General features: G+C 45.5%; 1 protein-coding gene across 1 annotated transcript in view; it reads left to right on the top strand.

Moving 5' to 3' along the window:
* The window catches only part of MICALL1 (MICAL like 1), a 34475-nt gene that overhangs the window by 18651 nt on the left and 2643 nt on the right, over positions 1 to 13181 (top strand). The window contains exons 8-15 of the mRNA XM_054989063.1: positions 2464 to 2852; positions 3512 to 3978; positions 6324 to 6458; positions 6678 to 6804; positions 8828 to 8918; positions 9619 to 9692; positions 11380 to 11494; positions 11805 to 11851. Of these exons, the coding sequence (XP_054845038.1) occupies positions 2464 to 2852; positions 3512 to 3978; positions 6324 to 6458; positions 6678 to 6804; positions 8828 to 8918; positions 9619 to 9692; positions 11380 to 11494; positions 11805 to 11851 (1445 nt within the window). The remainder of the gene's footprint in view (positions 1 to 2463; positions 2853 to 3511; positions 3979 to 6323; positions 6459 to 6677; positions 6805 to 8827; positions 8919 to 9618; positions 9693 to 11379; positions 11495 to 11804; positions 11852 to 13181) is intronic.

The raw sequence follows: 13181 nt of genomic DNA on the forward strand, positions 1-13181 counted from the left end.
GTCATATTGGTCATCATACGCAAACTGGAGGGTTTAAAGTAGGCCTCATTTGGAACTTGTTATCTTGAAGTGGGTGACAGAAGGAATTCCAAGGCACCTCAGACCATAACAAGCTTTCTTACCCCATATCGTACCATCTAACATGGTATTATCTGTTCTTTCTGGCTGTGACTCTCCCTAGGCAGAGAAAGATCTTCCCCTAAATTTGCTACCCATGATAATTTAACAGGAGCTAGCAGGAACTGAACCTGGGACCTTTTCCATGCAAAATGTGAGCTCTACCATGGTTCCTCCGTAATGTATGCTGTGCCTTCTGAATCTGTATATAAGCACTTGCACAGCAGTCCACAAGTGATGATGCACACATCAATTTTTACAAAGAGTTTCCCCCTGAGTATAAAGCCGCTCTTAACTGTAGGCATGTACAAGTGATGGATGGGGAAGCAAGCGTCCTGAGTCACATGATTTCTCCCATTCCAGCAGTGATTCTCACTTGCAGAACAATGGCTACAAAATCCCAAACTGTTACTTACCATTCTTCCCTGAAAAGATAAGACACAGCCTGGGATATGTATATTCTGAGTTTTCAAGACAAAAACATTCCACACCAAGAAAAGTGTTATTTATGTATTTAAAATGTTTGAATGCCTGCTTTTCTCCTGAGCATTTCAGGATCTGAGGCGGGCAACAGCCATGTGAAAACAATTTTATCAAACAAACATTAAAACAACAGATATAAAAATGTTAAATTCAGTCTTTAAAACACGTGATGCATCCCTCACCAGCAGAGTGTTTCCCATTTGCTCAGGCTCAGGCTGCCCCGAAATCTCTCTGGAACAGCTCTGTATTACAGCCTTGCTAGAAAGCCAGGAGGGTAGGAAGCCCCCAGATATCATCAGGGACAGGATGGCTAGTGAAAATGCTTGAGCCCAGATGGTTGCCAAACATGCCTTGGACAAAGGGGTACTGATGCTAGAGCTGCTGTAGCATAGTGCTTAAGTGGCTGGGTTGCAAATCAGCACTCTGCCGGTTCAAAACCCACTGCTGTTAGGAGCTTAGTAGGTAGCCTTGGGCAAGCCACTCCTCTTAGCCCCAGCACCCCAGTTGTATTATGGGGATAATAATATCACTGACTGTTCACTGCTCTGAGTGGATACTAATCTGTCCAAAAGGGTGATATATAAGCACACTGTTATTATTATAGTAGACCCTGCTGGGAAAAGCTGTGCTGCTAAGAACTAAGTGCCGCATAAGGACATGTGGTCCTTCAAATATGTGGATCATGAAGGGCTGTAAAGATAAAAGTTGTATTCTGCAGCTTGTATAAATTATACAAACTACACAATCCATATTGCAGTCCTTGCAGTGTGAAGCCTCTGGTGCTGATTGGCACGAAATGTTTTGATGCTCATGGAACTAAATCGTTTGCCATCCGGTTTCTGAGAGAAGAGGAAAATTTGATCATGCTACTGGAATTAAAATGTCAAATGGAGAGGGCTGAGAACTGGGAAGGGGTCCTAGGATCAAAGAGAAACTAAAGAAAATGAAAGAAAGACAAAAGGAAGTTTAAGGAAGAGTAAAGGATCTAGTGGAAAAGGGAGGTAGACAATGAGGCTTTAGGAAGAGGATGGAGAACTGAGGCAAGAAGGGCTAAGATACACATTATGATATTCAAAGTGTTGTTTTGGCGTTCCCCCAGATCTGAATTGTTAGCAGTCAGACGTACACCATGCTGATGGAAACTAATTCCCTGTTTTGGATCAGAATTACAAAGGCTTGAACCTTCTCCCTGTGCCGTTTTCCCAACCTGAATCAGCCCAAGGGAATGTTATTTGCCCTGTTGAGGGGCTGCATGTGTAGCCCAATGCATGTGCAACCCCCCCCCCCCCATGGGAAAAATCACACCCTGGGACCATTTTGGATCAGCAAAACAGCACTGCCATCCTAAATCAGGGCCCTATGCGCTTGGAAAATTAGTTCCCATCAGGTTGGGGGAACGTCTACATCAAATATCTCAGTGTGTTGTTTAGCTCACAGAGAAAGTTTTGAAGAGACTTCGTAGTACTTAAGGTCAGGAGGGGTTTTGCATATTCTTTTGCTTCCACTAGCCAGGGAGGAGGGAATAAAGCTATGTTGTGCGTTGTGAAGCCCCACTATCTGCCAACTGAAAATCTAGCTCATATCCTGTGTGGCTTCTTGAGATTTGTCAGGCATTGTCTGTGCACCTTAAATGTGTCTTTGTTGCAGGATTTTGAACTCAGTAACCCATTTCTTTGCTTGGGTGGTGCAGTGATAAATTACAGCCCAGGATGCAAGAGTTCCTAGCATCTTGCTTTCTCTTAAACCTATGAGTTTTGGTTACTTGAAGGGAACTATTATTTGTTAAAATACCAGGCATTTTATTCCTCTGTGTATGCATTTCTTCTTATGTTCTTCCTTACACTTTATGTTGTCTCCAACCAGAGCTGGAGACACTCCACGGGGAAAGGACCCTCCATGGATCGTGCTGGTCCAGGCAGAGCCCAAGAAGAAACCTGCTCCTCCCCCTCCTGGTCCCAACAAAGATACTCCACCAAGGGCTTCTGAAGAGGAAGAAGATGGAGAAGAAGCAGCAGAGGAGGCAAGAGGCAGAGAGAGCAGGCCTCGGGAGCCAAAACCTTACAACCCCTTTGAGGAGGAGGAGGAGGATGCTGTTGCAGAGGAGGAGTCTGTCACACCAGCAACCACACAACAGCCAGAGCAGACCGAAGCCACCCCCAAGGTCCTCCATCCCTGGTATGGCATCACACCTACCAGCAGCCCAAAGACCAAGAAGCGGCCAGCTCCAAGGGCTCCCAGTGCCTCTCCACTTGGTGAGTGTCTCCATGGCCCTTTCAGATGGGAGATGGATTAGAGCTCAACCACATATCCAGCATAAGTTCCATCACCTCCTTCCTCCAGCCCTAGGCACAGGCAACCTTCAGTCTTCTGCTGCTTCCAGCAGCAGAGAGAGTCTGGTTAGGCTGAGCCTTCCTTTCCGTGTCCTCAAGCTGTACGGAACTGGCATGGGTTTATTGTTGGACTTTTCCTTTTCCCTTGTCATCACTGAGATACGTTGTGGGACCCCAGTGATGGACCACTGGGATCAGGAGTGTCTCTCCACCCACCCCACCTTCTGCAGGATTTGAATATTTTTGTTCCTCAGCTATCAGGGCCTACTTTAGCTAGGAGAGAGCTAGCTAGCTGGTGGGTGTCAAGGAGTTGTCTCCTTTTCACATTTTTAAAAAAGATATTACAGTCTGAGTCTCATCTTGGAGGCTGGGAAGGAACCATCTGCAACCGTTTCTTCTGTAGACACTTGACTGTTTCCGTTGCCTGCTTATGGCATGCTGTGGTCTAGACTTCTAAGGGAAGAGGGGCCAGGGAAGGGTGGCATGTTCCTACTTTGTGGAAAGTGTGTGGCCCTGGAAAGAGGGTTCTTCAGACAAGCTGCTGTTACACTAGCCTCTCCATGGTGTCTTTCCTTTTGCAGCTCACCACTCCATCTCGAGGCTTTCCCACTCAGAGCCACCCTCCTCCACCCCGTCTCCTGCCCTCAGCCTGGAGAGCATCACATCTGAGTGTTTGGCCAAGACTGCTGGCAACCTGGATGAGACCTCTGTGCCTAAGAGCTCATCAGAGCCAATGGTCCATGCTCCAACAGCTTCCACAGTCTCCTGCTCAGGCCCTCCACTCGCTAGCACCTCTTCTAGTGAGATCCCTGCTGCTCTGCCCAGCTGCTCCACAAACTCCTCCTTTTCATCGTCCAGTGATTTAGCTGCCTATAGTAATGGAACAAATTTACAGGCTACCAGAAGCTGTTCAGCTGGCAACTTGAAAACCAGCCCGGGACGAATGTCTCCAAGGCTTCCTCCTGGTGCTGCTCCAACCCCTATCCTCTTAACATCTGAACCGAGTGAGATTGTTACGAACTCTCCCTCACCCAAGGCACAGCAGAAGGTAGGTGAAAGCTGTTTCCAGGGATAAAGAGAGTTTTTCCTTACCTGTTGGCCCGCAAACATCTCAGTGTATATGTGTACTCAGGAAACTGGCATGAAAGGTACCTTTTGGGACTCCATTGCCCTCTATAGGTTTCTTAGTTACCTTTGTGGAGCTCATTTCCTTCATAGTCTTCGACTTTTACGGATCTAGGACGTAACTTTAACCTCCAGATAGCAATAGCAGACCCATTCAGCTGCAGTTACATGACAAGAAGAGGAGGAGCCAGAATCTCTTAACTTGCCTGTGCCCCCTCCCGTAGCTGAGTGTTAGGGTTACCAGCCAGTTGCTGGGGCCCAGCAGGGACATTATGCTACTCTAGGAATCAGTGGAAATGCTATAGTAAAATCATAGAGTTACCACTGATTCCTAGAGCAGTTTGATGTCACTTCCAGGTTTTCCCCAGAAGTGATGCAATGCTGTTGTACCGACTGTGATTTTTTTCTTCATTTTTCCCCTGCCGGCCTACTGAGCTGTGGTAAGGATTGGGGGCTGAAAATGGGAGACGCTCCACTGGAAACAGGAACATGGCAACCCTGCTGGGTTATCTTGCCTCACCATATTGTTGCTGCTGACCGCTGGCAGGGATGCATGATCACCTTTCTCTCTCTGCATGTGTACTAGTAGCAGGACCTTCCAAAAAGCAGCAAAAGGGAAAAAAAGCAGCCACAACTCAAAAGGACTTCACAGTTCAGCAAGGGGGGGCTCTGCTACCCATCTAGGGGTCTCTACTTCTGGACCACTTCTATAAGAGATCCATGAAAAGTTTCTGCAGTCTGTTGATGCTGTCTGGAATTAAGCCCAACAATAATTGTAGTCTAACATAGCATCTGATTAAGAATCTCAAACCTGAACGAGGACCTTACTGCCTCAGTGGCTTTGGGGCACATAACAGCTTTTTGCTCTGCTTTCCAGTTACTAGTTAGAATGATACCATCTGTTTACATTTAGCAGCACCCCCTGGTTATATTATGTACTGCATGTGCCTGTATTACAATTACTTATTCTATGCAGAAGCTGTTGCTATGCAATGCGATTACCAGTGAAATTGAAACCTTCCACCAGCTGATTACGAGTGGTGTTTACAGCAATGGGGGCTAGAGGTTTAAAAAAGCAGTTATTTGCTTTTGATCGCAAGCTGGTGCTTCATAGAAGAAGCTGGATTTACTCATCATACACAGGGTTCTAAGAAGAGGTTTTCCAGCCAAAAAAAGCGTACCTCCCTCTCAGACACCCTACCTTGATTGCTGTTGGGGGGAAATGTCGAGTTAGAACACTGGCTATGCTGGCATGCTTTGCAGCAGTATTTCATTCCCCCCTCCCCAGTGGCCAGATCTTTTATGTCCAGCAAAGTCTGCAGCTGGCTAACCAGTCAAAGCTGGTAAAAGGCACTCTTTGGCCACAGCTGCCACTGCTTATCCAGCAATAGGCCTGGGTTCAAGAGCACCCCTAAACCAGTTCCTTTAAGGGGCATGCAACCCCATCCAGAACAAGAGACACCTTAGACCCAGTTCAGACCTTCCATTCACCTGTAGCACTTCTGTCTTCAGAATGTTGGCAGAAGGATTCCAAAATGCTTCTGCCAACCTCCACAAGAGTGTTTCAGGCCTCATTTTGTGCCTTCTTCTTTCACACTGGGCAATGAAACCCTGCTGTTCTACCATGTCCGTTAAATCGTGAGGCTTGTGGGATGGCCTTGGGTCAATCTCCTTCTCTCTGCTGAACCTTTTACTGGCTAATGTGGAAGAGAGGAGAACCATGTTCACCAACCTGAACTCCTCAAAAGAAGGGTGAGATAAACATCATCTGGATAGATAACTAATCAGCAGCCTAAATAGCTCAGAAACTTGTCAGAGTACAGAAACTAAGCAAGGTCGACCGTGGCTAGTACTTGGATGGGAGACCTCCAAAGAATACTGGGGTTGCTATGCAGAAGCAGGCAATGGCAAACCACCTTGGCTCCTCACTTGCTTGCAAACCCCTTGAGGAGTTGACATAACTTGGTAGTGAGTTCATGGCACTAGATTATTAGATAGATTATTCAGAACAGTGATAATACTTTCCACTTTGTTCTTGATTTCTGGAAGTTGGAATGGACATAAGCCTTCAGTTAGGACTTCTTGTGCCCTGCCTCATTCCCCCGTCAGGTTCAGGAGACCCATCCTGTTCATAGTGCAAAATGGACCAGGAAATGCTTCATAGGCTGAAGCGGAGGTACTGCACAGATTGTGCAGTTCCTATTAAGTGTTGGGGTGGAACACTAGGCCCCCTTTGATATTCATGTGTGTGTATATGTTCTTCTCCAGTCTTCGTGTAAAGAGAATCCCTTCAACCGGAAGTCCTCACCTGTTACTTCCCCTTCGATTAAGAAGATCCCAAAGGGACCCAAGCCAGCAAGGCCTCCTGCTCCAGGACACGGTTTCCCGCTAATCAAGCGGAAGGTAATGAAGGAGATGAGAGGTGGTCTCCTTCAGCACTGTTTAGATAGGGGGTGCTGCTTAAACTCCCAAGTTATTGCAGTGGTGGAGAAGGGTTTACACAGATTCTAGGGGGAGATAGAAAAACTCCCTAGCGATTGGCTAAAAGATGCAGAGTGGGAGGAAGCTATAACTGGCTTATTAGTTATGGGAAGAATAGTTGTTGTTCCTTTGTTTTGGCAGGTTCAGTCAGATCAGTACGTCCCAGTGGAGGATATTTATGGTGAGATGGACAGCATTGAGCAGCAGTTGGATGAGCTGGAGCACCGAGGAGTAGAGCTGGAAAGGAAGCTCCGCAGCATGGAGAAGGGTGAATGTTTGTCCATTTTTATCCCACCTATATTTGTGGAGCTCGTTGTGGGCTGTACATGGTCTCCCATCTCTGGACTCATAACAATCTTGTGTAGCTAGGCTGAGAGCATGTGTCTGGGCCAGGGTCATCCAGTGATCTTTATGACAGACTGAGGTTTTGAACCTGAGTCTCCCCAGCTCTAGTCTGACAGCCTAATCAGTACATTGCATTAGCTGTCATGAAGCTTGGGCAGAAAGCAGGAAGACTCTGAAGATAGTTAAGTGGGTAGCAGACTGTTTCTTCAGCTGTAAGGCGAGGCTGTTCTTCCTTCTGGTACTGCTCTAGGGTCTAGTCTAGTTTGAGCCTCAGCGAGCCAATGGAAATAAGGACATAATGTTGAAGGGAAAGATGGGAACTATTTGCCTTCCTCCTTGTTTCTAGGGGAAAAATTAAAGAGGAAAAAGAAATGTTGATGCTTATTCTAAAGGGAAAGGCCTAATTGTGTGAGTGGAGTTGCTTCCTAACTAGCCATTTAGTCTGGAGTTGACTTCATCTTTCACTGTTTCACAGAGAATTCAAATACTCAACATAGCAAAATTGTCTCATTCCTGTTGTCGTATCAATGGAAGGCTGTTTGCCTTCCCATAGCAGCTCCCTGTTGCCTACTGTGTCCCATAGACAAAAAGCCACCCAGCATGCAGAACTGACATGAGGAGAAGCAATCTGGATGAAATCAGACCTGCCTTGCTCTTCCACTGCTGGGGGAAGTGCAGAAGAACAATCATTGCATTTGCACAATGGGGAAGTAACTGAACTCAAAAGCAGAAGCTTCAGAAGGTGGGAAATTTAAAGGAACAGATGCAGGGAGAGGTGTAGGACCTTTGCTTAATGGGGAAGGATCTTGTCTTTGGGAACAGATATTGCTAAATTTGTATGGGGAATGTAGCAATACATGCTGGGAGCCTGCAAGCAATTGCAGGAAGCAAGAATGGTTTGGGAATCTTACCTTACCTTCCAAAATCTCATCTTTCAGGTTCTGTAAGGTTTAAGGAGGCTAATTCTCCCCCTCTCCCTTTCCTTTACCTGAGGACTTGACTGCTGTTAACATGCTATACCTTCTAGTGTGTACTCAGCTCTCATCACATCCTTTTGAGGAGAAGACGTTGTTTTTCTTTTTGGTTCATTTAGAAAGTCAGATTTTTCTGTGGACCTAGGGAGTCCCCCAAGTGTGCAGAATTCCTCACCTTGTTTGTGAGTGGCTTAGTTTTGCTATTAGAAAGATATGGTACGGTGAGGAATTCTCCTTGCAGCTGACTGTGGGGAAAGCTGTGACTGAATAGCACAAAAAGGTCCTGTTATCGAAACAGCCCCGCTTTTTTAGATAGGAGATACCAGAACATCATGAGGAGCTGGTAGACCAGTAAGAGGTTAATATGGACCAGACATGGAGAAATGCAAGCAGCAGTTGAGTGCTTTCAAAGTTGTGTGGTACTCTCCAATTACCGCAAGTAGGCACTTGTGGTGTGATGCTTGGAGGACAGGTTTCTCCAGTAACAACAAAGACCGGAACAGGTGTGGTGTAGTGGTTATTGTGTCTGGGACACCCAAATTCCAATTGCCACTCTGCCATAAAGCTTGCTGGTTACCAGTCACACTCTCTCTCAGCCTAACCTACCTTGCAAGGTTGTTGTAAGGATAAAATGAAGGAGGGGGAGACACAATGTATGCCACCCTAAGCTCTGTAGAGGAAAGGTGAGATAAAAACATACTGAACAAATGAAGAGGGAAGGGATTGTTTATTGGCGTCTCGTAAAGGGTAAGTAAATATCCCTCTGCTGGAGTTTGCATGAGTGCATTGAGAATATATGCAGATGCGAGTAACTGAAAAAATGCATAAAATAAAAGAGCACTTCTAGGTCTTGGTTGTATGGAAGCAAGTGCTGCATAACCATAAGAGAGCCTTTACTGCATCTTGCCAGAAGTGAGGCAGCCTTTCTATATACAGATGCTCTTGAACTTTCTCCCCCTCCTCCCCCGGCAGATGCTCCTGAAGATGGTCTGCTGGTTGATTGGTTCAAGCTCATCCATGAGAAGCACATGCTGGTGCGTCGTGAGTCTGAACTCATCTACATGTGAGTATAATAACTAATTGGCCTTGAAGGCTCAGGGCAAGCAACAAAGCAGAATACAATTCCCTCATCGTTGAAATGTCCCCTACCCTTTGTTTTTGTGCCCCATAGTCTAATCTTCACAGGCAAATTCTTTCTGTGCTTCTAACAGGCACTCAGTCTGGACTTGGTTGAATCTGCAGAGATAGAGAATTCCAAAGCAGTGGGAGGGCATATGCAGTTCCAGTGGAAATGTGGTGGGTGGCAGGGAGCAGCTCTCATTGGCACTGAAGTGACCAAGTTTTATTAAGCCTTCACAGCTACAGTCCTCTTTGACATCTCCTGTTGAAAAAGACTGACCCCATGGCAAACACCCCTTCCCACAGTGTTTGCTGCCTCTTTGAATGGAGAAGGCTGAAGCCACATCCAGTGGCTACTGATTCCAGCCAAGCATTTCTGTGGACAAAACAATTTCTACCCACGGAACGCAAATTCCTCGCCTGTCCCCCCCCTGCTGCAGCCCAAAATGCCTCCCAAAAATGCCACTGTATGGGGACGGGATGGGAGGAGTAAGCAAACCACGCTCTGTGGGCAGAAATCTTCCTGATCCAAGCCCCAGTGTTCAGAATGTTCTCTGGAATAATGTCATGTTGCCTTGTGAAGATTTCCCTCCTCCCCCAAGTCTTGCTGCTGGCATGTAAAGTTCCGCTTCTCTTCTTTTTAGTTTTAAGCAACAGAACTTGGAGCAGCGCCAGGCAGATGTGGAGTATGAACTTCGGTGCCTTCTCAATAAACCTGGTAAGCCTCTCCCTGGATTCTTAAAATGGCTTTCTTGGTAAGCTTTTGGGAGTAGTCTAAGGCACTTTTTAATTGAAGGAGGCTCTTTCACAGGGCCTGCCTGAAGGGACTCTGCCCCCACTCCTGAGCTGTATCCCATCCCTGGGAATGCTGGCATGACTGGTTCTCCAGGGTGATGTTTAGAAATTTTTAAGGATTAACATACACTTGCATTTCTTTATCAAATGTTTTCAGTTTCTGTGAATAATATAAAAACACAAGTAGCATGAATTTGGAGAGAGCTAGAGTCAGCTAGGGAAATGAACTGAGATGTTTCAGTCAGAGATCTCATCCCTGCCATGAACTCCATAGTAGGTTGCTTAGGCAAGCTGCTTTGCCTCAACCCCTTTTCCACAGTATGAGAATAACAATAATTTGCTATTTTTCAGGGTTATTGTAAGATGATAAGTATAAAACATGCTTCAACACTTAAAAAATCTAGATAAATACTACATTTCATTGTGTGTGTTTGTTGCCATTGAGGCCTGATCCATCTACCTACATCAGAATATCTGGGCATTGACAGGGGACCCTAAGGAACAGCATTTCAGGGGGCATTCTGGGCTGCATTAAGAAGAAGAGGTGGGAAGACCATGCTGCACAGATGTGCAGCATGTGCAGAAATATTCCAGTGGACTAGAACTCCAGGTTTTCACCTTCCCTTATAAACATAGGAGGCTGCTTTACCCTTTGCAGGCATTCATGTCATGCATGGTGGAAGCCTGAAATTGTGCTTGTTCCTTCTGTTCCCTTGCTCCTCCTCTCCAGGCATTATATTAGGATACACATTAGAATGTCATGGATTCATAAACACCTAGTTGTATAAAGCACAAAATATGTAGGTCTTCCAAACACACAGTTCTTAACCTCCATTTTTTTTGCAGATTATAGTAGGTTGTTCCTACATGTATCTGCTCTGATAGGCAGCAATTGGCCAGTGCCTGAAGCTGAAATCTTTCCTAGATCAGGGTGCCAGTGATCCTATCAGCTGGAGATCTCTTACTTGGGACTTTCTTCATGCAAAGCATCTGCTGTAGATCCTCTTTCTGATTGTAGTTTTATGGAATATCACTTCTTTGGGGGTTTTGTTGTTGTTGTTTCAACTGCTGGACTGCCAGCAGAGAGCACTCTTGAATAAAATAAGGGCCTGTACCACCGCCTGCCCCCCACAGTCAACCTTTCAGCATGCTCTTTCTGTTTATGGTGATAGACTTGAATTTAACAAAAAGACAAGTCTCCCCCCACTCTAACCATGCCCTTCAAAAGATCCATAAGATACAAATAGTAGAAAGATACAGAAAAGAAGAATTTCCTGGTTGACAAGGGGGGAAATGCACTTTCAGGCCTTTGTCTGAGGCACTGACTGGAATGGCAATTCGGTCTCAAACAAGAAAATCAGGGAAACAAATAGATGCGTTCTGATGTTCTTTGCTTATTATCTCTTCGTATCTGTGATGGTGCATGCAAAGATAAAAAGCCAGAGCCTGAATCCAGCCATCACAATGTTTCCAGGACTTTGCATATTAAAGAAGAGGCAGATTGGGGGTCAAATACCTACTTCTTATATAATGTATCACAGAACAGAAGCCCATCTACTTTGCCCAAGGAAGTTGGCTGGGTAACTTGGTTTTGCTGTCTTGTTGGATAGAGAAAGAGTGGACAGATGAGGACCGGGTGAGGGAGAAGGTGCTGATGCAAGAGCTGGTCACCATAATTGAACAACGGAATGCCATCATCAATTGCCTGGATGAGGACCGGCAAAGGTACATGGGGGAAAACAATGAACACCCTCCGGATAACAAATTGGCAGGACTCTACTGGCTGCAGCATTGCAGAGCACAGCTGCACAGTGTGGTTGTGAAATCTTCTTTTGTGCCCAAGCTTTTCCCAAGGATGTTAACAGCTAGTAACTCAGGTAAAAGTGGGCCAGGGGAAGTTCCTGCCTTGGATGATACAGCAAGGGAATATTGGCTGCCGTATTTAAAGAAGAGTAATTTCTGTAGCTTTTGAGGTGTGCCATGGCTGCTCTTGCTAAAGCAAAATCTCAGCCTTGCTTTCCTTTGTGTTTTTCAGGGAGGAAGAGGAGGATAAAATGTTGGAAGCTATGATTAAAAAGAAAGGTAAGTGGGACATGGCCCTAACTTTTTCTGAGAGAAAATGCTGTTTCTGGAGATTGTAGATTAGGTAAGTGCTTTTTAAAGGACTTAAAAAATATCTTAGTGAATTCCAGAAGCCAGGCTTTTAAGTGGGAAAATAAACTAGTGCCTATTTTTAATGCCACATTGAACATGGAGCAATATGGCCTATAATGCAGCTTGCCAACTGTTCCCTTCCCAGTTACCTGTTTACCCCTACAATAGCCATGGTCAGAAACAGGAGCATTCGCTGTGATGGCTGAGGAAAGGGAGTGCACAAGGAGCAGCAAACCACTTCCTGCAAAAATCTCCCCTGGGGACAAAGGAGACTAAACTCGCCTTTTCTCTCAGAAGTTATTATGTGGGGAGGGGGAGCCTCAAAGACAATGTGCCAAAGATCCCAAACCTTCCATTCCTTCCAGTCCAGTTGCCTCAGGAGAAAATGGGTCCTAAGCCCTACCCTTCCCCTCTGAACTTGCCACAGGAAGAAGGAAGAACATAAGCCATGCATTTTCCCCCCTGGATTCAGTTGGTTTTTGCTAATTTGTGTGCTCTATTCTGGTTTGGCTAGTCCTGGGACAGGGCAAGGAAGGTCACCGAAACCTTACCCTTGAACAGTGGGAATCTTACTTGGCCACTTTTCTAGGTTCTGAGATTTTACCAGGTAGTGTCGTCCACACATTTTCAAAAATTTCTATAACAACAACAATATTCAATTTATATACCACCCAGGGCAACTTAATGCCCACTCGAGCGGTTTACAAAGTATGTTGTTATTACCCCCACAACAAAACACCCTGAGAGGTGGGTGGGTTGGGGAGAGCTCTTAGAAGCTGTGAGTGACCCAGGATCACACAGCTGGTTTCAAGTGGAGGAGTGGGGAATCAAACCAGTTCTCCAGATTAGAGTCCTGTGCTTTTAACCGCTACACCAAACTGGCTCTTCAATCATAAAGGCTAAAAACATACTTCCTTAAAAAAAATTCTCAAGAAACTATTTGGCAACCAAGACGTAATTCTGTATTTTTCCTGCATTATCACGGAATTATGGTGTAAACAATGCCGTAAGATTAACCCTGAACACATGGTTAAATTCCAGTCTGAGACTGTATCTTCATGTAAAAAGGGGTTGTAGACATTCACTTGTGTCTGGGTGCAACCAGCCAATGACCAATGATGTACCATTACCTCATAAGACTGTGGGGTCTATTCCAGTGTTTCCCAACTGGTTTTCCATGGAGGACTTCTAAATTAATTTTACAAATCATGAAGAATCTATGAAACATTTACAGGCCAGAAAAAGTTGATGGTGAGGA

This window comes from Eublepharis macularius, chromosome 9, assembly GCF_028583425.1.
Source record: "Eublepharis macularius isolate TG4126 chromosome 9, MPM_Emac_v1.0, whole genome shotgun sequence".
Classification (NCBI taxonomy): Eukaryota; Metazoa; Chordata; class Lepidosauria; order Squamata; family Eublepharidae; genus Eublepharis; species Eublepharis macularius.